The sequence below is a fragment of the Myxocyprinus asiaticus genome, chromosome 35, assembly GCF_019703515.2.
Source record: "Myxocyprinus asiaticus isolate MX2 ecotype Aquarium Trade chromosome 35, UBuf_Myxa_2, whole genome shotgun sequence".
NCBI classification, from domain to species: domain Eukaryota; kingdom Metazoa; phylum Chordata; class Actinopteri; order Cypriniformes; family Catostomidae; genus Myxocyprinus; species Myxocyprinus asiaticus.
In genome coordinates, this window is record NC_059378.1 from 35,079,680 (window position 1) to 35,104,151 (window position 24,472).

The 24,472-nt window shown below is 38.0% G+C and overlaps 1 protein-coding gene across 9 annotated transcripts in view; it reads left to right on the plus strand.

The window, feature by feature from the left end:
• LOC127426068 (serine/threonine-protein kinase WNK2-like) overlaps nucleotides 1-24,472 on the plus strand; it is a 46,757-nt gene that overhangs the window by 8,600 nt on the left and 13,685 nt on the right. For 7 of the 9 annotated variants that reach the window (XR_007894735.1, XR_007894736.1, XM_051672546.1 and 4 more), the window contains exons 2-20: nucleotides 2,966-3,138; nucleotides 3,463-3,683; nucleotides 3,841-3,998; nucleotides 5,921-6,009; nucleotides 6,491-6,710; nucleotides 10,821-11,103; nucleotides 12,995-13,458; nucleotides 15,380-15,520; nucleotides 15,645-15,683; nucleotides 15,978-16,148; nucleotides 16,856-17,281; nucleotides 18,064-18,345; nucleotides 18,455-18,495; nucleotides 18,724-18,886; nucleotides 18,975-19,091; nucleotides 20,414-20,578; nucleotides 20,714-20,765; nucleotides 20,888-21,094; nucleotides 22,317-23,143. Coding sequence is in view for 7 of the 9 variants with exons in the window: in XM_051672546.1 (XP_051528506.1) it covers nucleotides 2,966-3,138; nucleotides 3,463-3,683; nucleotides 3,841-3,998; nucleotides 5,921-6,009; nucleotides 6,491-6,710; nucleotides 10,821-11,103; nucleotides 12,995-13,458; nucleotides 15,380-15,520; nucleotides 15,645-15,683; nucleotides 15,978-16,148; nucleotides 16,856-17,281; nucleotides 18,064-18,345; nucleotides 18,455-18,495; nucleotides 18,724-18,886; nucleotides 18,975-19,091; nucleotides 20,414-20,578; nucleotides 20,714-20,765; nucleotides 20,888-21,094; nucleotides 22,317-23,143 (4,239 nt within the window). In the remaining 2 variants the exon portion in view is untranslated. The remainder of the gene's footprint in view (nucleotides 1-2,965; nucleotides 3,139-3,462; nucleotides 3,684-3,840; nucleotides 3,999-5,920; nucleotides 6,010-6,490; nucleotides 6,711-10,820; nucleotides 11,104-12,994; nucleotides 13,459-15,379; nucleotides 15,521-15,644; nucleotides 15,684-15,977; nucleotides 16,149-16,855; nucleotides 17,282-18,063; nucleotides 18,346-18,454; nucleotides 18,496-18,723; nucleotides 18,887-18,974; nucleotides 19,092-20,413; nucleotides 20,579-20,713; nucleotides 20,766-20,887; nucleotides 21,095-22,316; nucleotides 23,144-24,472) is intronic. The other 2 variants (XM_051672552.1, XM_051672548.1) reach the window with 2 other exon arrangements.

A 24,472-nucleotide genomic window follows, 5' to 3' on the forward strand; every position in this document is an offset into this window, starting at 1 on the left:
TTTCTTCCACGCTTTCTCCTTCCACTCAACTTTCTGTTAACATGCTTGGATACAGCACTCTGTGAACAGCCAGCTTCTTTGGCAATGAATGTTTGTGGCTTACCCTCCTTGTGAAGGGTGTCAATGATTGTCTTCTGGACAACTGTCAGATCAGCAGTCTTCCCCATGATTGTGTAGCCTAGTGAACCAAACTGAGAGACCATTTTGAAGGCTCAGGAAACCTTTGCAGGTGTTTTGAGTTGATTAGCTGATTGACATGTCACCATATTCTAATTTGTTGAGATAGTGAATTGGTGGGTTTTTGTTAAATGTGAGCCAAAATCATCACAATTAAAAGAACCAAAGACTTAAACTACTTCAGTCTGTGTGCATTGAATTTATTTAATACACGAGTTTCACAATTTGAGTTGAATTACTGAAATAAATTAACTTTTCCACGACATTCTAATTTATTGAGATGCACCTGTATACTGGAATGGCCACTGTGATTTTACCTAATAAGACATGTTTCTGGATCAACATCTTTTGCTGGTCCTGGAACAACATTTTTGTCATAGAAACCAAGACTCTTTCCCTAACCCTAAAGTCAGATTTATACTTCTGCATCGGACCTACACGTAACAGTGCGTTACATCAATGCAGACCACAACTGCTGTGATTGGTCTGTTTTATAACTAGAGACCGTCCCCCAGGATGACAAAAAAGAGGTATGGCACATTTTCTCCAAAATTATTTTAAGGTCTATGCATCATATTACACTGTATTTGGACTATGCTGTTGTTATATTCTGTTTATGTTTCATGAAGTTACAAGTGAAAATGCGACAGAAAGACACTGGGCTTTTACTCGATATATATTTATTATGCGGTGACACAATATTTGACGTATTCTATTCGAGAACTTTCCGATCTGTACAATGTTTTGACTGTATGGTTGACAGTATGGTGTACATTAAATAATCATATTTCATAAACTCTTCTAATTCTTCAGCAAAAAGCTGTTCAGAGTTGGTTATATTGCTTATATGCATAGTAAAGTCCAAGCGAGTATTTATAAATTAATTTGAAGATTTTTTCCCAGCATGGAGCATAAAATATGCCAAAATATTTATTTATTATTATTTAAGCGACTCAAGAGTAAGCATGCAGTATATGCCTGATTTATTTTCTCTCTGCATGGCACACAATAGGCTTTGAATAATAAATAATATGTACCAAATGATTAAATAACAAATGCTTTTGTATCTGCAAATTGCACTGCTTTTTTATTTATGAAATGTATAATTGTTTCAGAAATGAAGGCATTTTCTCTTAATATACTGGCACTTGGCACTTTGCAAAACGATGCAGACACCCAAACGCAAAACTATAAATGCAAACCACCGCGTTGGCCTTTACGTGGAACCTACAGCGTAGGTTCAACGCGGAGGGATAAATCAGCCATTACCCTAACAACTACCTACCGCCAAAATCAAACAACAATCATAGGTTGAAAGAATGGTATTCAAGCCCCTAACCCCCTTACCAAGACAACACTAACCCTACCCCTTTCCCTTTCCTTATCCATAAAATCTGATTGGTTGCGATAAATGTTGTTCCAGGGCCAGCAAGGATGTTGATCCAGAAACATGTCAAACTTACCAAAATCACTTTTACCATTCTGAGTTTGGGTCAGTTCCAACCTGTTCTCATAGAATCACTGTACTAAACCTAAATTTTTTGCTAAATTATTTTTACGTGGCTTGTTGTACGTTACTGCATTTTCCTGGTGAAATAGCCTAAACACTTGAGGCGCTACAACAATTACTTTTATTCCTTTTCACACAAATCACGAGTAAAACGGCAGATTATCAGTTCATATTAAAATTTGCCCTGTTTCTCACACAATACTATGTTTTGACATCTAAACACTTTTATTATAGCGCATGACTTGTAACATTAGCATTATGTAACCAACTAAATTTTCAAGCTTGTTCCAGTCCTGGATATGAGTCCTGAAGGGCACGCGAGTCGACACGTGATCTGAAAGTGTTATATAAGCACCACAAAATGACATGGTTTCATGAGCAGTTGTGATTTTTATCTCACTTTTCCTTTTTTAGGACACCATCTGTTAGGTTTAGGGTAGGGAGGTAGGTTTTATTAATTTAAAACCAGATAGAGCATTAACTTTAAAAACCAAATCTGTTTAGGATAAAATTGAACTTGCTTTTAGCATCACACAGTGGATGCGATACATTTCTTGAACCACGTAGTATAATTTTGTAAAAATTTAGCCACAGTCATGCAATTTTCATGAAATCAGGCTGGCCAGTTCTTTGTTATTTCTGTCTGTATGAGATATTTGTATGTAGTTTATTTGCCACACCCTAATACAAAATGATAGGTTTCTTAAGTGTCTTGAATTACCTTTTTTTGTTTTAATTATTTTCTATATTGTACTCCATATCGAAGGGCTGCAATATTAATCTCACATCCTTCTTTTGGAGGAGAATGCATTTTTTGCCTGTGATGTTGCATCAATTTTTTATCTCATGCCTGCCTTTGATCTTCCTCTTGACTTTCTTAGACAAAAAAACAACACACAAAGGGAAAATTCTTTTTTTTTTTTTGTGCTCAGAGAGCTATTACTGTTCATTTTAAATCAATAAAGATGAGCCTACATGAAATAAAATATAGTCTTCGAACTGGTCAAGAGTTATTTCATAGAGCCATATTTTTTCATCTTTTTGATGAATGAAGGATAATTGAGTTTTTCCAACAGTGTGGCAGTTTGAAATAGAGATAGATAGACAGAGAGACAGACAGATAGATAGATAGATACTGTAGATGGATAGATTGACTGAGCGAATTCTGTTCAATACATCTGACACATGACCTCACAACATCTTCCTCTTTCTTTCTACCTTTCCTCTCATTCTCCCCCTGTCCTCTTGCTCAAACCTCACCCACCAATGCTGTTCCAGGATCATAAGCTGTCCAAAATGGAACGACAGAGGTTTAAAGAGGAGGCAGAGATGCTGAAAGGTCTCCAGCATCCTAACATTGTGCGTTTCTATGACTTTTGGGAATCCCCTCTTAAAGGAAAGAAGTGCATTGTTTTAGTCACCGAACTGATGACATCTGGAACTCTGAAAACGTAAGTAACATGCAACAAAAGACAAGCAACAGCTGATGCTGTCCATCAAGGATTATTTTACATTCACTTCTATATTAAAAGGATTATGACTGTACTGAAAGTTAAAAGTGACTTTGTAGGTAATGGAATCAAATCCAGGTTAAGGTTGTACAATAGTTGCATGTTTGGTCTGAGGCACCAAGACTTTCTGACAGCTTTCATGCCTTTATCAAACCATTTGATTCCAATTGGCACCAATATGGTACAATGTTCAGAATATTGTTGACAACATATTGAAGTTTGTGAAGACACAACGATTTCTAACCCTGGTATTTCTGTTATTAGGTATCTGAAGCGTTTCAAGGTAATGAAATCAAAAGTTTTGCGAAGCTGGTGCAGACAGATCTTAAAAGGTCTCCACTTCCTCCATACGAGGGCCCCTCCTATCATCCATCGGGACCTGAAGTGTGACAACATCTTCATCACTGGTCCTACAGGCTCAGTCAAGATTGGTGATCTTGGCCTGGCCACACTAAAGAGAGCTTCCTTTGCCAAAAGTGTTATAGGTGACAGCCATGAGTGATTTAACAGATTAGTTTATATTTTCTGTAGCATTTTAATTTGATGTGATAGGCCTATAGAGTGTAGATTGTTATGTGGCATAATAAAGCTAGGACTGCATTATCCTTTTAGTTATTCATTATTGATTTCTTTCTTTTTCAGGCACTCCAGAGTTCATGGCCCCTGAGATGTATGAGGAACACTACGATGAAGCTGTTGATGTGTATGCATTTGGGATGTGTATGCTGGAAATGGCCACATCTGAATATCCATACTCAGAATGCCAGAATGCAGCACAAATCTATCGCAAAGTCACCAGTGTAAGTCAAAATTGTAAGGGGGGCGGGGGTTGGAACTGAACCAACACAATATTTTTTGAATGGAATATCATTTAAGATGCTGTATCAGGTCTAACTTAAGAGTATATAAGACATCATTGGTGGTTTTAAGCTTTGTTATTTTTCTAGGGCTTTGCCAGATGTTTGTCTATTAATATGAAAAATTATGGTTCCAGTTCCTGATTTCCGGAGCATTAGCAGTAAGGTTTTTACTGAGCCCCTAAAGGGTCAAGGTGGTGGGGAAAAAAATTGTTGGATGGGGAAAAAAAATAAGCAAAAGCTTTTGAGTTTTCACGCAAAACTTTGCGTTTCCCTAAGAATTTTTGCGTGCTCTCGCAAAACTTTTACGTTCTCTCGCAAAATATGCGTCATACTGACAGTCTTCTGCTAGCTTTCCTATGTGTATTCCAGCATTATTCCAGCTTTTGAGTTCAACAAGAAGAGAAAGCCAGTGCAATGAAAGATTGAAGCCCAAAAGACAATACTTACACAATGCACAAATCATAATCTTTAATTTATGAATGTGTGAAAATAAAGACAACACAGTTAAAATTACATCAAATGCGAGTGGTCTAATTGAAATGGAATGCTGTGGTGCACATTTGAATTGCATTTTATTGTTGTTGTTGTGATGGTGTTTTCCTCTCCATTAATAAAGCAATAAAAAATGGTTCATTATGTGTGGTGGCTGAAGGTTTTGGCCTTTAAAATAACTGCAATTCGGAACTCACTTTTAAATCATTCGTATTTGTGTTTGGAACAACCCTTTAGTTTGGCCATCATGATTGCTCTCCCTTCGGAGTGCCCTGTGGAGGCATCATTTAGGCGGTTTGGTATGTGTCAGTGTTGAATGATTGACTCACTCATAACACAGTTGTCGCCATATGCTGCCGCATTATAAATGGCCACATAAACATATGTACATATAAAATAAAAGTTGATATTTGAGCATATGATAGGCCTATTCAAATTCCATTAGGTCTGTAGTTTGGGAAAACAAGCTACATATATAAAAACTGTCGTTTTTGTAGCATTGTTTAATATGTTGCATTTTGAATTGCATTAAAATCATTTATTTTTTTTTTTTTTGCATATGCCATGTATCACATTTATGTATGATGTAATGATGCAATACAGAAAGGAGTCACTGTATCTTCTTACTATTTACATGTTTACAAGATACAGTTTTCCACAAAAAGTAGGCACCGGCACCTGTCATCTTGACTTATCTCTCATAAATGCAATAGCCTGCAGAGCATTCAGGCACGGGAATGCATATACAAGAGCACAAGTTTTGCGAGAGATGCAAAATAATTTGTGAGAGAGCTTAATTTTTTCACACTCTACTAATTTTTTTCCCACCACTTTGGTCTTTTTGGGGCTCCTTAGGTTTTTCCATGCATTTGTAGAACTATGAAGTCATACTCTGTAATTGCATTCAAGTTCTGAAGCAAATTTTGCCTTTGAAACTGGAAGAAATTTGGGTCCCTCTTTATATTAGGTGCCTTTAACTACTATGTACTAACAATAAAATACATACAATACAATGTATTTATTGTGTAACTACATATTGTTCTGCCAGATTATCACAAAATTTACATTTGTTGCTACTGAGGTTGAGATATGGGTAGGTTTAGGAGTAGGGGTATGGTTTAGGGTTAGGGGTAAGAATAACAGTGTAACTACATATGTAATTAATGCAGGTACTTTAAATTTAGTTAAAATGCAACAACACGTATGTACAAAATAAGTACATTGTATCAGATGCAAGTACATAGTAGTTAAAGACACCAAATATTAAGTGGCTCCAAAATTTGTCTTTGGCCCATTATCATTTTGAAGTATAAGGGGTTTCAAGGAGGATTTTGTGTATAAATGTGTGTCTTATTTAATTAACTTCACAGGGAGTGAAGCCAGCCAGTTTCAGTAAGGTGACCGTGCCTGAAATAAAAGAAATCATTGGAGAGTGCATCTGTCATCGTTGGGAGGAAAGGTGAGTGCATCAACTGTACAGCCTCCTGTCATATGACCATAAAGATCACAAACCCTTTGCCTCTGTCAGATGTGGTAATTGTAGTACTATCAGGCAGCCTTTTCCTGGAAAGCTGCAGCTTTAACTGATAACCTTTACAGTAATTTACCTTTGCAGTAATTTGATCCCTTCTCAATGACAATGTCACCCTACTGTAATTTAAATGCTAATGACATCCCTTCTCCCCTGGTTGTTTGATGTGTTTGTCTGAGGGTGTATGGAACATAGATCACTCAAATAACTCGAACACAACATATTGTTAATAGTTAACAGATTTAATGTGTTTGTGGTATTCATTAATGTATTTTTGCAAAACTTCTCCACTTGTTAATAACAATTTCTTCTGGCATTTGGATGTATTATATAACTTTTGGGTTGCTATGGGACCAACAAATGTCTTAGTTCTCTACAGATCAAACCACCTCTCTGTCTCTCATAAAAGGTACTCCATAAAGGATTTACTAAACCACGCATTCTTTGCGGAGGACACTGGCGTGAGGGTAGAGCTGGCTGAAGAAGATGATGGCAAAAAGGCATTCATAGCACTGAGGCTTTGGGTTGAAGACCAGAAGAAACTAAAGGGGAAATATAAAGACAGCGGTGCAATTGAGTTCACCTTTGACCTGGATACAGAAGTCCCGGAAACAGTAGCTCAGGAAATGGTAAACAAAATGTGCTGTTTACAATACTTAAAAATACTTGATATATGATATTTAGGGCTGTCAATCAACTACAATTTTTAATTAAATTAATTACATGATTAGCCGATTAATTAATCAAATTGATCACAATTATCAATATTTGCTGAAAAAGGACCACAAATAAAAATAATTCTAAATAATTATAAAGTAATTGTAAATATATAATAAATATAACAATATTAATTTCAATTATATAATAGAAATACAATAATATCAGATAATAGAAAGACATTACATTATTGTGGAAGATTCATAAAGCATTGATTAGACCAAGGGGTCGGTAACCTTTTTGATGTGAAGTGCCAGTTTAAATTTTCCTTAGCCCTATTTGGATGGGATTCGTTTTTTAAAGACTTTTGAATTACAATTATAATCATCTGATGTCTTTGATTTCATGTATTTCATGTGCTTTCTAGATGTGGGCATTGCAGAAGGTTGTGGCAAGAAAAAGTATGCGAACCCTTTGGAATTACCTGCATTTATGTATCATTTTGTCTTAAAATCTGGTTTGATCTTTATCTATGTTACAATAATAAACAAACACAATCTGTTTTAACTAATAATACACAATTTTTTGTTTTATTATTGTACATATTGAATACAACATTCACATGTTAGGTTGGAAAACGTATGTGAACCCCTAGGCTAATGACGTCAACAAAAGCTAATTAGAGTCAGGAGTTGGCAAACCTGGCATCCAGTTAATTAATCGAGATTGGAGGTGAGGGGTTTGAGCTACTTTGACTAAAAAGCACTCAGACATTTTGAGTTTGCTATTCACAAGAAGCATCTGCTGACGTGGACCAGGCCTCTCATAAAAGAGATCTCAGAAGACCTTTTTTTTTTATTTTATTTTATTTATTTTTTTTGCATAAATCTGGAAAGGGTTACAGAGTTATCTTGAAGAGCATAGATATACATCTGTCCACAGTTAGACAAATTGTCTATAAATGGAGATGATTTTGTACTGTGGCTACTCTCCCTAGAAGTGGCCGTCCAGTCAAAATGACTCAAAGGGCACACCACAGAATGCTCAAAGAGGTAAAGAAGAACCCTAGAGGGACAGCTAAAGACTAAAAGGCATCATTGGAACTGGTTAACATCTCTGTTCATGGGTCTACTATATGGAAAACATTAAACAGGCATGTTGTCAATGGCAGGACATCACAAATGAAGCCGCTGTTTTCCAACAAAAATATTTCTGCATGCCTGAAGTTTGCTAGAGACCAACTTGACACTCCATAATGCTACTGGTAAAATATTTTGTGGACTGATGAAACTAAGGTTTAATTGTTTGGGAAGAACACGCTGCACTAGGTATGGCGTAAATAGGGCACTGCATACCAACATGAAAACATCATCCCAATGGTGAAATACGGTGGAGGGAGCATTATGATTTGGGGCTGCTTTGCCATCATCGAGGGAAAAAGAAATTCTCAAGTCTATCAAGATATCCTACAGGATAATGTCATGGTGGCTGTGCACCAGCTGAAGCTCAGTAGAATTTGGGTGATGCAGCAGGACAATGACCCTAAACAGTCAGAGCCCAGACCTTAACCCAATAGAGATGCTGTGGAATGAACTCAAGAGAGCCGTTCACACCAGACATCCTAAGAATATGGCTGAGCAGAAGCAGTTCTGTAAGGAAGAATGGTCCAAAATTCCTTCTGAACGTTGTGCAGGTCTAATCCGCAGATACCGGAAACGCTTGGTTGAGGTTATTTTTGCCAAAGGAGGATCGACCAGTTATTAAATCAAAGGGTTCACTTACTTTTTCCACATCACTGTGAATGTCTAATGGGGTGTACAATAAAGACATGAAAGATTATAATTGTTTGTATGTTGTTAGCTTAAGCACATTGTGTTTGTCTACACTTGTGACTTTGATGAAGATGAGATCACATTTTATGACCAACTAATGCAGAAAACCAGTTAATTCCAAAGGGTTCACATACTTTTTATTGACACTGTAGTAAATTTAGGTAATTCAATTAACTTATCTTTTAAACTTTATCTTTTTAAATGTAAATTAACTTATCATTAATTTTTTTTTAAATAATCAATTTTTTAATTTATTAATTATACATTTTAGATTACTTATCATAAACTTTACATGGGATTATAGAAGTGGCTGCTTATAATAAACCCACTGCAATAAACAAGACTTATCTGTGAATTATATAATTATTACATTACGTAATTGAGTGGAGAAATTAAGGTGAGTAACTTACCTGACGCTGATATTACAGTGGCCAGTTTTAGCAGTTTCCGTGATTTGGCTCTCCTTGTTGATTTTATTTTCTTATTTTTTCTTTGGATGACAAATATTCTACATCCATATTGAAAGGTGTGCAGCAGGCAGAAGATTGGTGCGCATATGCACAATCTTAATGGTAGTTCATTTAGGTGAATACATGAGGAGGAATGTTGTGAAAATTCAATATCAGCAATCACAGACATTCACATTCGGACGGGATTAGATTTCTCAAAGGACCCTTGAGTTAGCTGGTAATTTGCTCTGAAATGTTTACAGCGATTGTGTGAGAAAAACACAGACTTGTCAGATTCGGATGGGATTAAAATCACAAAGTACATCTGTGAAACAGAAATTTCCCTAACCTCCTCAGGGAAAACTAGTCCTCTCCGAATAGAGCTTCTGTTAATCACTGTATAGTTAATTTTTAACTACAAATTATATTATCAGCATAACAGTTTGAGTTAAAAAAAATTTGCAAAACGTTATGTAATATACATTTATAAAATCCTGAAACTTTGTTTATTTTCAGATTTAATTTAGATCAGATTTTGAACCTCTTTATGCGTGTTTGTGTTTGATCGTTTCCTTTATGTAGTTTTATGTAGAAAATCTCAATCATAAATAGCTGGTCTTCTTATTTACATAAATTATTATTCTGAAAGCAAAAAGCCACAAATTAAGCAAGAAAATGTAGGCTGTTATCCGCTCAATCACACAGAGCGACTAATGCAAAGCAGACATTACTAGCACAACTGTCTGCAGACAACAATGGTCCGTTGACTTGCAGTCAACACTTTAATAGTGTTTAGCTTCCCATTCATTTCATAACTACATAAAACACGCTGCAGGTTTATGAAGAAGGATTACATGAAATGGAAGATTGGCATATAGGTGTGAAGGACTTCATATTAATAAAATGCATACTCCTCTCTTTCTGTTGCTCACATACCAGTGATACCCCAGTCGTACCCCATAGGTTGCTGACCCTTGGATTAGACAATACAAAAAGTGACTTTAGAACTCACTTTATTGTTTGGTTTATTTCCATATCATTCAACAAAAGCCTGTCAATGGTCCACAGCGATCCATTGCACAACTGAGTTTAATCTGTCCGAGGTAGACTGAAGAGATGTTCTCACTGGACGTGTTCTTCTGTTCCATCTATACACATGTAACAGACGTTTCGTGCATTCTGCTGTGGTTTAATCACGATTCACTGTTTTTCAATGTCTCTGGCCATAAACGCTGCATTTTTAAGGATGCTGTGTAAAGTTAAATGTAGTTTGAAACTTAAAACACGCTTCTCAAGACCCCTGCACTCTGCTCTGCCCCACTCTCAGTTTGTTGTCTGTACAGTTGCGCTTTCCTTGTACAGCTGGAACAGCACTCACTGCCCACTGCTGATTGAGTCTCGCAAAACACTTCAGGCTTGAATTGCTGCTGTTGATAGGAAAATTCCTCAATACGGTGGCACGTTTAATTTAATTAATTTTGTAATTAATTGCACAGAATTAACGCATTAGATTGACAACCTTAATGATATGTAATACCATGTTTGTTGCAATTTAAATCACAATCCAATTAGGATATCATGATGGATTGTGATGGATTGAATGGTAACGTGTTGCAGTGTGTATCATATCATGGGGAAGTGTTCGATAACCAGTCCTATACATTAGTATGTATAAGAAATGTATCTAGTTTGTAATACATATTCAGATATGACATGTAGTCAGAATTGTTTTCAGCTGTTTAAATAACAAAGAAAAATCTGTAATATTGTTAAAACTGTTAAACAATTCTATTCTCTGCAGGTGGATTCTGGCTTCTTTTTAGAGACTGATGTGAAGATTGTGGGTAAGTCTATCCGTGACCGTGTGGCTCTTATAAAGTGGAGACGACAGCGCATGGTCTCGGGCCTAAATGGGAAAACACAAAAGAGCGGCACCAAGACTGAGACGTCGAATCTCCTTCAGGTGCCCTCCACAGGGCCCCCAGTGGGCAGATCACCTAGTCTTCCATCCGAAACAGAGGAGGCACAGAGTGAAGCAGTCAGCCTGGTTTGCAGTGCCCCAACCTGTGCAACTACAGCCACACGTAAGAGGCAGCCTGATGTTATGTGTTGTACAAACATAGATCACCTATACACCTACCTATTCGTGCAATTATCTTATCAGCCAATCATGTGGCAGTAGTGCATTGCATAAAATCATACAGATACTGGTCAGGAGCCTCAGTTAATGTTCACATCAACCAGCAGAATGGGGAAAAAATGTGATCTCAGTGATTTGGACCGTGGCATGATTTTTGGTGCCAAATGGGTTGATTTCTGTAACTGCTGATCTCGTGGGATTTTCATGCACAACAGTCTCTAGAGTTTACTCAGAATTTTGCCAAAAACAAAAAACAACAAGTGAGCGGCAGTTCTGCAGACATAAACTCCTTGTTTATGAGAGTCAACAGAGAATGGCCAGTCTGTTTCGAGCTACAGAAAGGCTATGGTAACTTTGATAGTACAATTGTAGTGAGCAGATTAGAAGAATCAGAATGAGCTTTATTGCCAAGCATGCTTACACATTCAAGAAATTTGTCTTGGTGACAGAAGCTTCCAGTGCACAAACAATACAACAACAATAAAACAAATTGAATAAAAATAAATAAATATAAAAATAAAAAGGGAATAGAAAATGTAAGTATATATAGAAATACACAATAAGATATAAGTAGGATATGTTGGATAAATATAAATAGGCTAAGCTGAATAGCATCTATGTATGCACAACATGTCAAACCTTGAGGCAAATAAGCTACAACAGCAGAAGACCATGCTGGGTTCCACTTCTGTCAGCCAAGAACAGAAAGCGCGAACCAGTCTGTTTATTCTCCATTGACCTCTATCATCAACAAGGCGTTTTCGTCCGCAGAACTGCCGCTCACTGAGTGTTATTTGTTTTTGGTCTCTAGAGACTGTTGTTGTGCGTGAAAATCCCAGGAGATCAGCCGTTACAAAAAATACTCAAACCAACCCATCTGGTACTAAAAATCATGCCAAGGTTGAAATCACTGAGATCACCTTTTTCCTCTTTCTGGTGGTTGATGTAAACATTAACTGAAGCTCCTGACCCATATCTGCATGATTTTATGCATTGCACTGCTGCCACACAATTGGCTGATTAGATAATCACATGAATAAGTAGGTGTATAGGTCTGCCTAATAAAGTGGTCGTGAGTGTAAATTGCAATACTTTTTCTTGCAATATCGAATCAATAGTTAAGATCCATGTATTTATATTTTTATTCACCTATATGTATATTCATATCATGTCCAACAGTTCAGTAATGAAGAAGCAGGTCATCAAAATAATCTGACATGACATTTCACAGTACAGTCACAATCGATACTATGGTGTGCAAGAGTGATGAACCTGCAGTGCTCATGATGCGCTGTTTTCAGCGGTCACAGAGTGGTTCACATGTAAGGCAAAGTGTCGCAGGTTCACACATTTGGGCAATTTCAAACATTTGTTACCACTACAAGTTATTATATAAATCTGAAAACATAGCACAGTATCAACACAATAGTGAGATATAATTTGTGTAGCCACTGGTCAGTCAAACAACCAATAAGTTTGAGAATTAATGTTTTATTTTTATTCTTTATTAATTTTTGTATTAAAATTTTTATGAGACCAATGATTGATATTACAAATGAAAGTTGTGTGTACACATCCAAGAAAATTAAGGCATGGTCACTTATTGAAACATTAATGAAGATGACCTAAGTGGTCAAAATGTTTTGCATGGGTGCCTATTTTACTGTGTGCTGTTCTCTCTTTTTTTATCATTACTAATAATTAATATTAACTTGATATTTGTTTTAACCTGTTTTTTTTTTATTTTTATAATTTATGTAATGAAAGTCAGCAACATTTTACTTTTTAAAATAAATGAGTGTTCACTTTTGTGTTGTGTGTCCCAACTAATGCAGCTGACAGCAGCGCAGGCTCAACAGTGGTAACAGGTGCTTCGAGCTACCAAGACAGCACCTCTCAGCAGTCCCATTCAGAGCCAATTTCCACTGCCCAGAGGGTCTTAAGCCCTCCAGCACAGCTCCTGGCTCAGTTGCCACAAGGTGCCCAACAGCCATCAACTGTACACCTGCCTCCTGGGAATCAACAACAACCTGTTCTACACATGCACCCACAACAAAGTGTGGGCCAGCTACTCCAGGGGACCCAGCAACAACCCAGTCCTCAGCAGCCCCAAGGAGCCCAACAACAGCCTAGTGCTCCTCTGCACCAGGTGGCACAAGCACCAACTCCAGGTTTGGTGCCTCAAGGAGCCCAGCAACAACCCACAGTCCAGCTGCACCAGCAATATCAGCAGCTACATCAAGGGGCTTTTCAGCAATTTGCAGGACACCTGCATCAGAGCTCCTACCAGCAATCACCAGTAAGTTTGTTCTTGAGTTTCCTTTATAACCAAAGTTGAACTTTACTTTGTAAGAAAACCCAAACAAAACCCAGACCACCGTCATACTTCCCATCCATTTCCTCCCTTAGTTCCAAGGTCAATTGTTATGTTATGATGTTATGTTTTTTTTTATATATGTTTTTTCTCATACCGTGGCTGAATGAGCAGCAACATGGCAGTGTACCCTTTGGATTCCAGAGGCCTTTGCTATTCTCTGACAGCTTAGCGGGGACCAGACGTATCAGCACCTCATTCCTTGAAACCTTACAGAGGAGAACTGACCTGAAGGATTACTTAGAAAGGCCGCATCATCAAATGAGCTCTAGTGATACAATGGATGAGCCACTTTCTAAAAGTGCCTTTACAGCATGTTCTTCATCATTCACAAATGATGAACAGGCACCAGTGAATGTACCTAAAACTACCACTGAAGCCTCTCAATACAGTTTACAACATTCTGAGCTGGTGAATATGAATGTTCAGGCTCCAACGATGCAGTCCAGACGCAGGAACTCAGAGTTCCACCCACATTACTGCCAGGCTTGTATGGCAGTATTGCTGGCTGTAAGGTCAGGGAGTCGTAGATCTCTGGGTCAGGCTCCTTCACCTTCTTCCTCTCCTTTTCACCTAAACTTGCCATCTGTTTCCTCCTCAAAACCATCATTCCCACCTGATCTGGCTCATCCAGACCCGAGTTCACCAACTTATGGGATCCTACCTTCTCCAACTCCTACAACTGCACCCTGCTCAGAATATATGGCTCTGTCGTCTTCTGTTCCCAAGAGTTCAATACCAGTTCAAATCACCCCACCTTCTCCAGTTCATAAAGGCTATTCTCCTCAGAACATTCTAGTCACAACTTTTCCTCAAAACATGTCTTCATCACTAAACCATAAATCTACATTTTCCCCTGTCTACATATCGATACCGTCACCAATCCACACATCTACTACCAGACAAATGTCCTTATCTTCTCATGCTGATCCACCATCCTCACTCAGGTCCAACTCTCCAGTGTCCCCCATCTCCTTGAGCGGGCAACATTCTCCTAGTTTGGGAGACAACTCAGATTTATCTCATCTCCATCGCTGTCTACATCATATTATCAGTCGTCGCACCAGCTCTCCTGTGCTGATTGACAGGGCACAGCCTGGAAATAGCCACAATGATGCTAGTGCTAACAGCTTCCCTGTACATCAGGTCCAAAGCAAGAGCTCTTTAGCTCTTCACGTGCAGGACAACAAATTTGGACCAGATCTTGTGGTAGGTGACCAATAAAATATACTTGCTATGATCCCGGCAAGGAAATCTAGAACTAGAGATTCGCTTTTGGCTCACCCTCACTTTCCAAGCTTCTTCTTCACCTTCTTTGGAAAAAGCTGATTCCAGAATATGTTGAATAGCTCCTAAACACCCATTTATCCCACTATTCATGTCTGTGTTGCCTTAAAGAGGAAATTCTTTATTTCTTGATTAAAATAGAATACATTTTCTCTGATCACTGCTATTTCCTAAAGAATAAGAAATTGGATTGTTGTCGGGGGACTATTATGTCCTTTTGAAGGGCACAGTCTTGTGAAAGATTTAGAGAATGGCACAGCAAGCTGACAGAACAATTAATGACTGCTGCTGCAACTTGCAAATTACCACTGTCACCCTATATGTGGTCCCTCTTAGAGAAACATCCACTGTGCGTAGAGCAAATCACTGCTCTGATGTTTGACATCACACATTTTCTCCTAGCATTTTGTTCCCTGTCAGTAGCTGATAATTTACCTGTCACATCAAGCCATGTGCTGCTGGAAGTACTCTCCCCCAAATATTATGAAGAACAGCTGTTGGCTGTAAAAGGCCTATTTGCAAATGTCCCTGTATTAAGATATTTTTGTGTGTTTTCCAGCCTTCTGCACAATTGGTTCCATCTAAGACAGTCTCTGCTCCAGCTACTCCTGTACCACATGCTCGTCCAAACTCGCAGAGCATTCCTGCCTCTGCTCTCACATCACAGCATAACCAGACTACTGTACCAGTAACACAGGAGGTAAGACTTCTATTGGAATATTAGATGTTTGAAGACATTCTTGCCTTCCCTTAATGCTGTGTGTGCTACCGAAGTATTCGTTTAATTTAGTTTTTGTTTCTCCTTGTGTTTGTATTTCTCTCAGTTTCATCTCTATTTCCATCCTGAAGCTTTCCTACCTCAGGTAGACCTGATCTGTAAAAACATCCTGATATTGAAGATATTGGCCTTCAAATGATGAAGATTTAATTTACAAAATGCCCTACTTTCAGTAGATTAGCCTAGTACAAATCCAATAAACCACTAAATTATCAAAATTAACACAATTATCAGTGCAATTTCACCAGTGACGTCAGGCAGTTGGGGATAAAGATATGATTGCCAGTGTAAATTGGGAGTAAACTGTTGAATAAGTCCTCCTGAAATTTAATTTAACTTTTAGTATCACTCTCTCTTTCTCTGCGTTTGTCTTTCCCAGACTTTATCAACTCTTTCACCCATAGTGCAGTCATCTTCGAATGCTCAGTCCATTCCACAGCATCTATTACAGTCAGCATCTTTAATGCTCAGCACCACTACTCTCCCTCCACAACCGCAGCTGAATGTTCAGACTGCTACCCTTCTCCAGCCTCTACAAATTGCCACACAGGTCAGTTTATAAAATTAAAAAATGTAGGCCTTTGCATGCAACACCTTTTCTCAGATATCGGAACAATACACTCTTTGGCAAGGGTGAAATTTGTTCAGCTATAGATTTTCTTGATTCTGCATGCAAATACACTACTGGTCAAAAGTTTTGAAACACTTGACTGAAATGTTTCTCATGATCTTAAAAATCTTTTGATCTGAAGGCGTATGCTTAAATGTTTGAAATTAGTTTTGTAGACAAAAATATAATTGTGCCACCATATTAATTTATTTCATTATAAAACTACAAATAAAAAAAAGCTTTTGAAATTGATGACTTGGACCAAATAATAAAGAAAAACAGCCAATAAGTGCCCAACATAGATGGGAACTCCTTCAATACTGTTTAAAAAGCATCCCAGGGTGATATCTCAAGAAGTTGGTTGAGAAAATGTCAAGAGTACATGTCTGCAAATTCTAGGCAAAGGATGATGCTAAAATATAACACAGTTTTGATTTATTTTGGATTTTGTTTAGTCACAACATAATTCCCATAGTTCCATTTATGTTATTCCATAGTTTTGATAACTTTACTATTATTCTAAAATGTGAGAAAAAAAATGATAAAATAGAATGAGTAAGTGTTTCAAAACTTTTGACTGGTAGTGTATATAGATGTCTTGCTTTCCTCTGGCTGTTTACAGTTTTATCCTGATCTGTATTCTTTAGTTTCCTTCGCAATATCCTCTTTTGCCTGAAGGGGGTGTACCTGCAGGGACAGAACCAATACCTTTCTCCTTAGTCTCTTACCCTTCTTCCTATCCCACAAATGCTCCTCCAGTATCTTCTCCCTACTCCTCACTAAGCCCAATCAGTGCTCCTCTTTCTATGGTACCCATGCAGAATGCACCATGTATAATAGGGGCAGGCACACCTGTGTCCACCCCTCTGAATGTTCCCTCTCCTATACCTCTCCTGGCTATGGCCCTGTCCCCTTCCATAATTCCCCCCGAGCAACATAAGCAGATGTGCTCCCCTGTTCCACCATCAGAAGTTTCCCTTTTTCAACCCCAACCAACACAGCCCTCCTTGCCTCCTCCAAATCCAGTCTCCTTCAATCTACAAGACCCATCTATTCCTGAACCATTTGCAGAGGTAAATTCTGTGGTTTCCTTCAATGCCTTATTGATAAGATTTCTTTATGTACAGATACTACCAGTCAAAAGTTTTGAAACACTTACTCATTCTTTATTATAATTTGTTTTTTTTTTCTCACATTTGTGAATAATAGTAGTCATCAAAACTATGGAATAACATAAATGGAACTATGAGAATTATGTTGTGACTAAACAAAATCCAAAATAAATCAAAACTGTGTTATATTTTAGCATCTTCAAAGTAGTCACCCTTTGCCTAGAATTTGTAGACATGTACTCTTGACATTTTCTCAACCAACTTCTTGAGGTATCACCCTGGGATGCTTTTTAAACAGTATTCAAGGAGTTCCCATCTATGTTGGGCACTTATTGTCTGCTTTTCTTTAATATTTGGTCCAAGTCATCAATTTCAAAAACTTTTTTTTTTTTAATTGCATTTTAGTTTTATAATGAAATAAATTAATATGTTGGCACAATTATATTTTTGTCTACAAAACTAATTTCAAACATTTAAGCATACACCTTCAGATCAAAAGATTTTTAAGATCATGAGAAACATTTCAGTCAAGTGTTTCAAAACTTTTGACCGGTAGTGTATTTCTTTGATCACACAAGTGTAGTTTCCCAGTAATTACTTTGAGAGGCACAATGCAATAGCAGTACATTAAGCAGGATTGGTGCAATAGAGCTTTGTCATAGCAATCAATCTACAATCCATTGGGATCAATGTTCTTGCTGTACACCAAACAATGCAACATTTTTTTTTTTTTTTGGCAACAGGAGTACCCTCATCATCTGGAATCTCAGGTCCTGGCTCCAGTTCACACCATTCTGCCGCAGGTCCAGCCTCCTCCACAGGAGAGCCAATCAGAGGCCAAATTTAAAAGTGCCCAAGCCCAGTCTGAAAGCATGGAGCCACCTCTGCCGCATGCTGGAATACAGATAGGATTTGCTGTTCCTGAGAGCACTTGTATGCCTGGTACAACTCAGCAAATGCTGGACACTGCTTCTGTGCCCTTTGCTCCTGCACCAGAACCCAACCGAGTTCAACCAAGCACTGAGGTGAGAGCCACTTAGTATTGCTAATCTGACTGCAACATCCATAAATCTGATTGTAATGTGTATTGGAAATCCCACACAGCTCAATGAAAAAATCTTGTTTTCCAAACAGGCACCTGTGTCTTTTCTACTCCATAGATATGTATGTGACAAGTAGGTATTGGTTGTTATTTTTCCACTACAAATGTATATGAGAATTGCATGTGTGAATGAATGCAACCACTATGGGTTTTCTTTAATGGTATAATCTACAATGTGTGTACAGTATCTGCGAAGTTTTAGTGGTAGTTATTACAAAATGCATTCATACAGAAGCAATCTTGACAAATTGTTTACTAGCATATATTTTAAACTGAATCTTATTTTGTCTTTTTTGTCTAGCTTAAACCAAGATGCAGGATATGGTAAAGAGATGAGTGACAGCTATGAAGGATCCACTGGTGGAGGAAAAGGTGACGGCAAACCCAAAAAGCACCACCGCAAATCTACTCGCACACGCTCCCGGCAGGAAAAAATTAACAAACCCAAGCTGAGCATGCTAAATGTGAGGATTAAGACATTTTCCTGTCTAAAATACAGATTATTTTTGGTCAACTCTTAAAAAATTCCTTGTCCTTCTTTCATCTTTGCAGGTTTGTAATACTGGCGATAAGATGGTGGAATGCCAGCTGGAAACACACAACCATAAAATGGTGACCTTCAAATTTGATCTAGACGGGGACGCACCTGAAGAAATAGCCACATATATGGTGAGATTAAGGTTCTGGCCTTTAAAAAAAACATTATGACACAATAAAAAACATTATGACACAATATTGTGGTACTGGAAATCTGGTGTGAAAACAACGTAAATGTGAATTTGTGTAGTTCATCATACAGTGGCAAGAAAAATTATTTGAACCTTTTGGAATTAGCTGGTTTTCTGCATTAGTTGGTCATAAAATGTGATCTCGTCTTCATCAAAATCACAAATATAGACAAACAACAATGTGCTTAAGCTTACAACACACAAACAATTATAATCTTTCATGTCTTTATCGAACACATCCCTTAAACATTCACAGTGCTGTGGAAAAAGTAAGTGAACCCTTGGATTTAATAACTAGTCCATCCTCCTTTGGCAGCAATAACCTCAACCAGGCGTTTCCGGTAGCTGCGGATTAGACCTGCACAACATTTAGAAGCAATTTTGTACCATTCTTCCTTACAGAACTGCTTCAGCTCAGGCATATTCTTCAGATGTCTGGAGTGAACAGCTCTCTTGATGTCATTCCACAGCATCTCTATTGGGTTAAGGTCTGGGCTCTGACTGGGCCACTCCAAAAGTTGGATTTTCTTTTTTTGAAGCCATTCTGTAGTGGATTTACTTCGATGTTTAGGGTCATTGTCCTACTGCATCACCTTGACATTATCCTGTAGGATATCTTGATGAACTTGGCAATACATTTTTCCCTCGATGATGGCAAGCAGTTCAGGCCCTGAAGCAGCAAAGCAGCCCCAAATCATGATGCTCCCTCCGCAGTACTTCACCGTTGGGATGATGTTTTCCATTTTGGTATGCGGTGCCCTTTTTACGCCATACTTAGTGCTGCATGTCTTCCATGGACACCATGCCTGTTCAATGTATTCTGTATAGTAGACTCATTAACAGAGATGTTAACTAGTTCCAATGATTCCTTCAAGTCTTTAGCTGTCACCTGTTGAGCATTCTGCAGTGTGACCTTTTGAGTTATCTTGGCTGGACGGCCACTTCAAGAGAGAGTAGCCACAGTACTAAATCATTTCCATTTATAGACAGTTTGTCTAACTGTGGACAGATGAATATCTAAGCACTTCGAGATAATTTTTAACCCTTTCCAGCTTTATGCAAAGCAACAATTCTTGATCTTAGGTCTTTTGAGATCTCTTACATAAATGCTGGTAAATCCAAAGGGTTCACATTCTTTTTCTTGCCACTGTATGTTCAATGGTTGTTTGAGATATATAACAATTGAATAAACTATCTGGTCCAATTTACATTTCTTTTCTATACAGTCTTTTTCTGTGCAAATTATTTTCCTTTGTGTATCAGGTGGAAAATGGTTTCATTCTACCAATAGAAAAGGAGATCTTCATAGATCAACTGAAAGACATTGTTGACAAAGCGGAGGACATTTTGAGTGAGGACATGGATGAAGAAAAGGCTTCAGAACTTGGAAAAAGTCAAGGACAAACCCCTGGGGAGGTAGGGGGAGAGGTAATACAGGGAGGAAGTTCAACATGTTACATTTAAAATATGTGGAAGAAATTTAATGTGAAGTGGGTTTGCCATATATGGACACCACTAAATTGGGTAATTTAAAGTCTCATTTTACTGTATAACACTCTCCAGGGAATGAAAGATCAGCAACCCGGGGCTCCTCAGCCAGTTTATCAACAAAATGGTACATTTCTCCCTCCTGTAATTGGCACATTAAAAATTAATTTAATGTTTCCTGAAAAAATAAATAATGGATCAATATTTTGGAACAGGCTGTTAATACATGTTCTTCTTGCCTTTCCATAGTTCTACACACTGGTAAGAGGTGGTTCATCATCTGCCCTGTGGAAGAGACCCCAGCTGCTGCCAGTCAGGATGCATCATCAGATGGAGGCCCATTCACACAATCTCTATCCTCAACAATAACTGATGGTACAGCCACTGCTCAGCCTGCTGAGAGTGTCTCAACCCAGCCACCAGAACCCAGCACAGGATCTGCTTCTGTTTCAATGGGTAATGTCAATTTATGTCAATATACACTACCAGTCAAAACTTTTGAAACACTTGACTGAAATGTTTCTCATGATCTTAAAAATATTTTGATCTGTAGGCGTATGCTTAAATGTTTGAAATTAGTTTTGTAGACAAAAATATAATTGTGCCACCATATTAATTTATTTCATTATAAAACCAAAATTGAATAAAAAAAAAAAATAAAAAAATAAAATTGATTACTTGGACCAAATAATAAAGAAAAGCAGCCAATAAGTGCCCAACATAGATGGGACTGCTACCCTTCTCCAGCCTCTACAAATTGCCACACAGGTCAGTTTATAAAATTAAAAAATGTAGGCCTTTGCATGCAACACCTTTTCTCAGATATCGGAACAATACACTCTTTGGCAAGGGTGAAATTTGTTCAGCTATAGATTTTCTTGATTCTGCATGCAAATACACTACTGGTCAAAAGTTTTCAAACACTTGACTGAAATGTTTCTCATGATCTTAAAAATCTTTTGATCTGAAGGTGTATGCTTAAATGTTTTGTAGACAAAAATATAATTGTGCCACCATATTAATTTATTTCATTATAAAACTACAAATAAAAAAAAAGCTTTTGAAATTGATGACTTGGACCAAATAATAAAGAAAAGCAGACAATAAGTGCCCAACATAGATGGGAACTCCTTCAATACTGTTTAAAAAGCATCCCAGGGTGATACCTCAAGAAGTTGGTTGAGAAAATGTCAAGAGTACATGTCTACAAATTCTAGGCAAAGGGTGACTACTTTGAAGATGCTAAAATATAACACAGTTTTGATTTATTTTGGATTTTGTTTAGTCACAACATAATTCCCATAGTTCCATTTATGTTATTCCATAGTTTTGATGACTTTAATATTATTCTAAAATGTGAAAAAAAAAAAAAAACTATAATAAAGAATGAGTAAGTGTTTCAGAACTTTTGACCGGTAGTGTATGGATTGACATCTGGGTGTATACAGGTGTTTAGGCAGCCCAACATAGCAACATTGGCTCCACCAGTAGTGTGAGTTTGGGAGAGGACTATCAGTTTGAATGGAGAAGTGTTTGGGAAGGCTGTCTAAAAATAGTTATTATTTTTGCAGTTCAGTTTAGTGTCAATTTTGGCGCAGAAATGATACACTTCACCTTTAATAAAAGGTTTTTTTGTTGATTTTTCTTATTTTTTATTCATTATTTTCCAACCACACAGATTCCGAGGCCTGTGCCACAGCACCTCCATCTGGAGGAAGTGATCCCTATGGGGTTTGGAGCCCCCTGTCTTTGACCACTACAGATCCTCTTTCTCTGGCTGCTCTCTCCCAAGCTCCCCCTGTTCCCCAAGCAGCCACAATGCCAGCCCAACCCTCTTCCTATCCAGAGGAGGGGCCAGATTTCGACTCCGCCCAGGTCAGTGTGCAGCAGTCAAAACTTTTTGTGGATGAGATCCAGTGTGGCAGATTAAGTTCTATCAACCCTATCCACACTGCTCAGCAGATGGCTGAGATTGCATGTACTGCCTCCATAGAGGAGGATGTGCCATGCTGCCCCTTGGTCATGCCACTGTCCCTCGAAGTTAACAGTGAGGCTCAGAGATCATCCTCCGTAATGCAACCACCATCAGAGGACAGTACGTCTGCTCGAGATCAGCTCCACTCCATTACATCTAGTCGAGTCGAACGCGCACAGCAGCCTGTGGTGATGCAGCAACCTGTGTCCACTGTGGGTGGAGCCAAGGTACCTTCTCTGCCCCAAAGCCCTGCTCCTTCACAGCACCACTTTGTTCCTAGTGAATCCGATGGGGAGGGGCGTAGGGGAGGGTTTGTAGACAGCACCATCAAGACACTGGATGAGAAGCTGCGGAATTTACTTTATCAAGAATACGCTCCTATGTACCCTTCCGGGAGTGCTGGCGAGACTCCAGGATCTGGCACAGAGTACATCCAGTCCCCACCAGGACCAGAGAGTGCAGTGGGAGGGTCAGGGACTAGCACACCCAGTCTTATGGGAGAGGGACGATTCAGAGCAGGAGAACAGTTGGTAAGTTTAAGCTCCATCTGCCATTCTTATGGTTTTTAATAGATAATCCCAGGATTCATAAATGAAATCTGCTTCAACAGAGGTTGTTATATCTTCAGCCCCCTTGCATGCATTATATAATTATTGTCATCATCATTGTTCCTGAATTTTGCAGTTTGTGTTTGTAACATGTTATATTTTAACACAATTAAAACATTTGTGTATTTCTTAAAGCTTTTAGCAAGTGTCCATGGTCCATTTTTGTATGAAATCACCTATTATAAAACCCTAACCCCTAGCATGTCTTGAAGACTAGGGTTAAGGCATCGATATACTTCCGTTGAAGTTCTTCTTCGTTCAGGGGTAAAAAGAAGTTCTAAACAGTCGAGCAACGGTATACTGTTTTTGCGAACATTCAGACTGCGGGAGGTGGTTTAGAAGTACATTTAAATATAAGGACGCTCAGTAAAACCTTAACTAATGTGACATTAAAATGTGTTATCAATGACTTTATGGCTCATTCCATGAGTAGAATTCACATGAGGTCAGTAAAAGAAGTTGTTTAAAACACTCGATGATGATTTAAAGTAGTATGCAGTAGAAAATTTTTAATTTGTCTTGTTTACATTATGAATTCATGATGCTATTGCAATATACGCATAATATGCACTGGTTACACTCTGTTATTGTAATTTATGATGACACTGATACTATTTTAAAGATGAGTGTATAAAAGTGTTAATGTGCAGAATAAAGACAAAAGAATGATGATAGAGGCATATCTTACTTTGGGAAGATGTGTGAATGGCTTTAGCTGCAGACGGCTCATGTGTGAAGGAGAATACAGTATAAAACAAAAGAGCAAATGGGCACTTGAGAGTATTTAAGTATATGTACATCCTTTTGTTGACGAATAAAACAAAACAAAAATCGCATGACATGGTCTTTCAAAACGTCTCTAAGCAATAACTAATAACTAATCGCTAATAACTATACTTCACATTGAGTGATTTTGACTGACTAAACAACATAAACAAAATCAGCTGTCGGCTTCAGGGTAGGTGGAGCTCTAGGTCACACCTACCACACCTACTGTGGACCAGTGGCAGTAAGAAGGTGTTTAGAAGCCAGTAAGAATTTTCCTAAAAGTTCACCCCAGCGAGCTGTTATGAACCACCGAAACGAATGCAAAAACACCTTCTTTTTGGCCAGATTTTGTTCTCACACCCGTTCCTTCTTTGATTTCATAGGAAGTATATCTGAGCCTTGATGACTGGATGGTTGACATGACAGTGTGTTGTTAAAGATACTCATTTTGAGTTTTGTTGTAATGAGTGGTAACTCATTGAT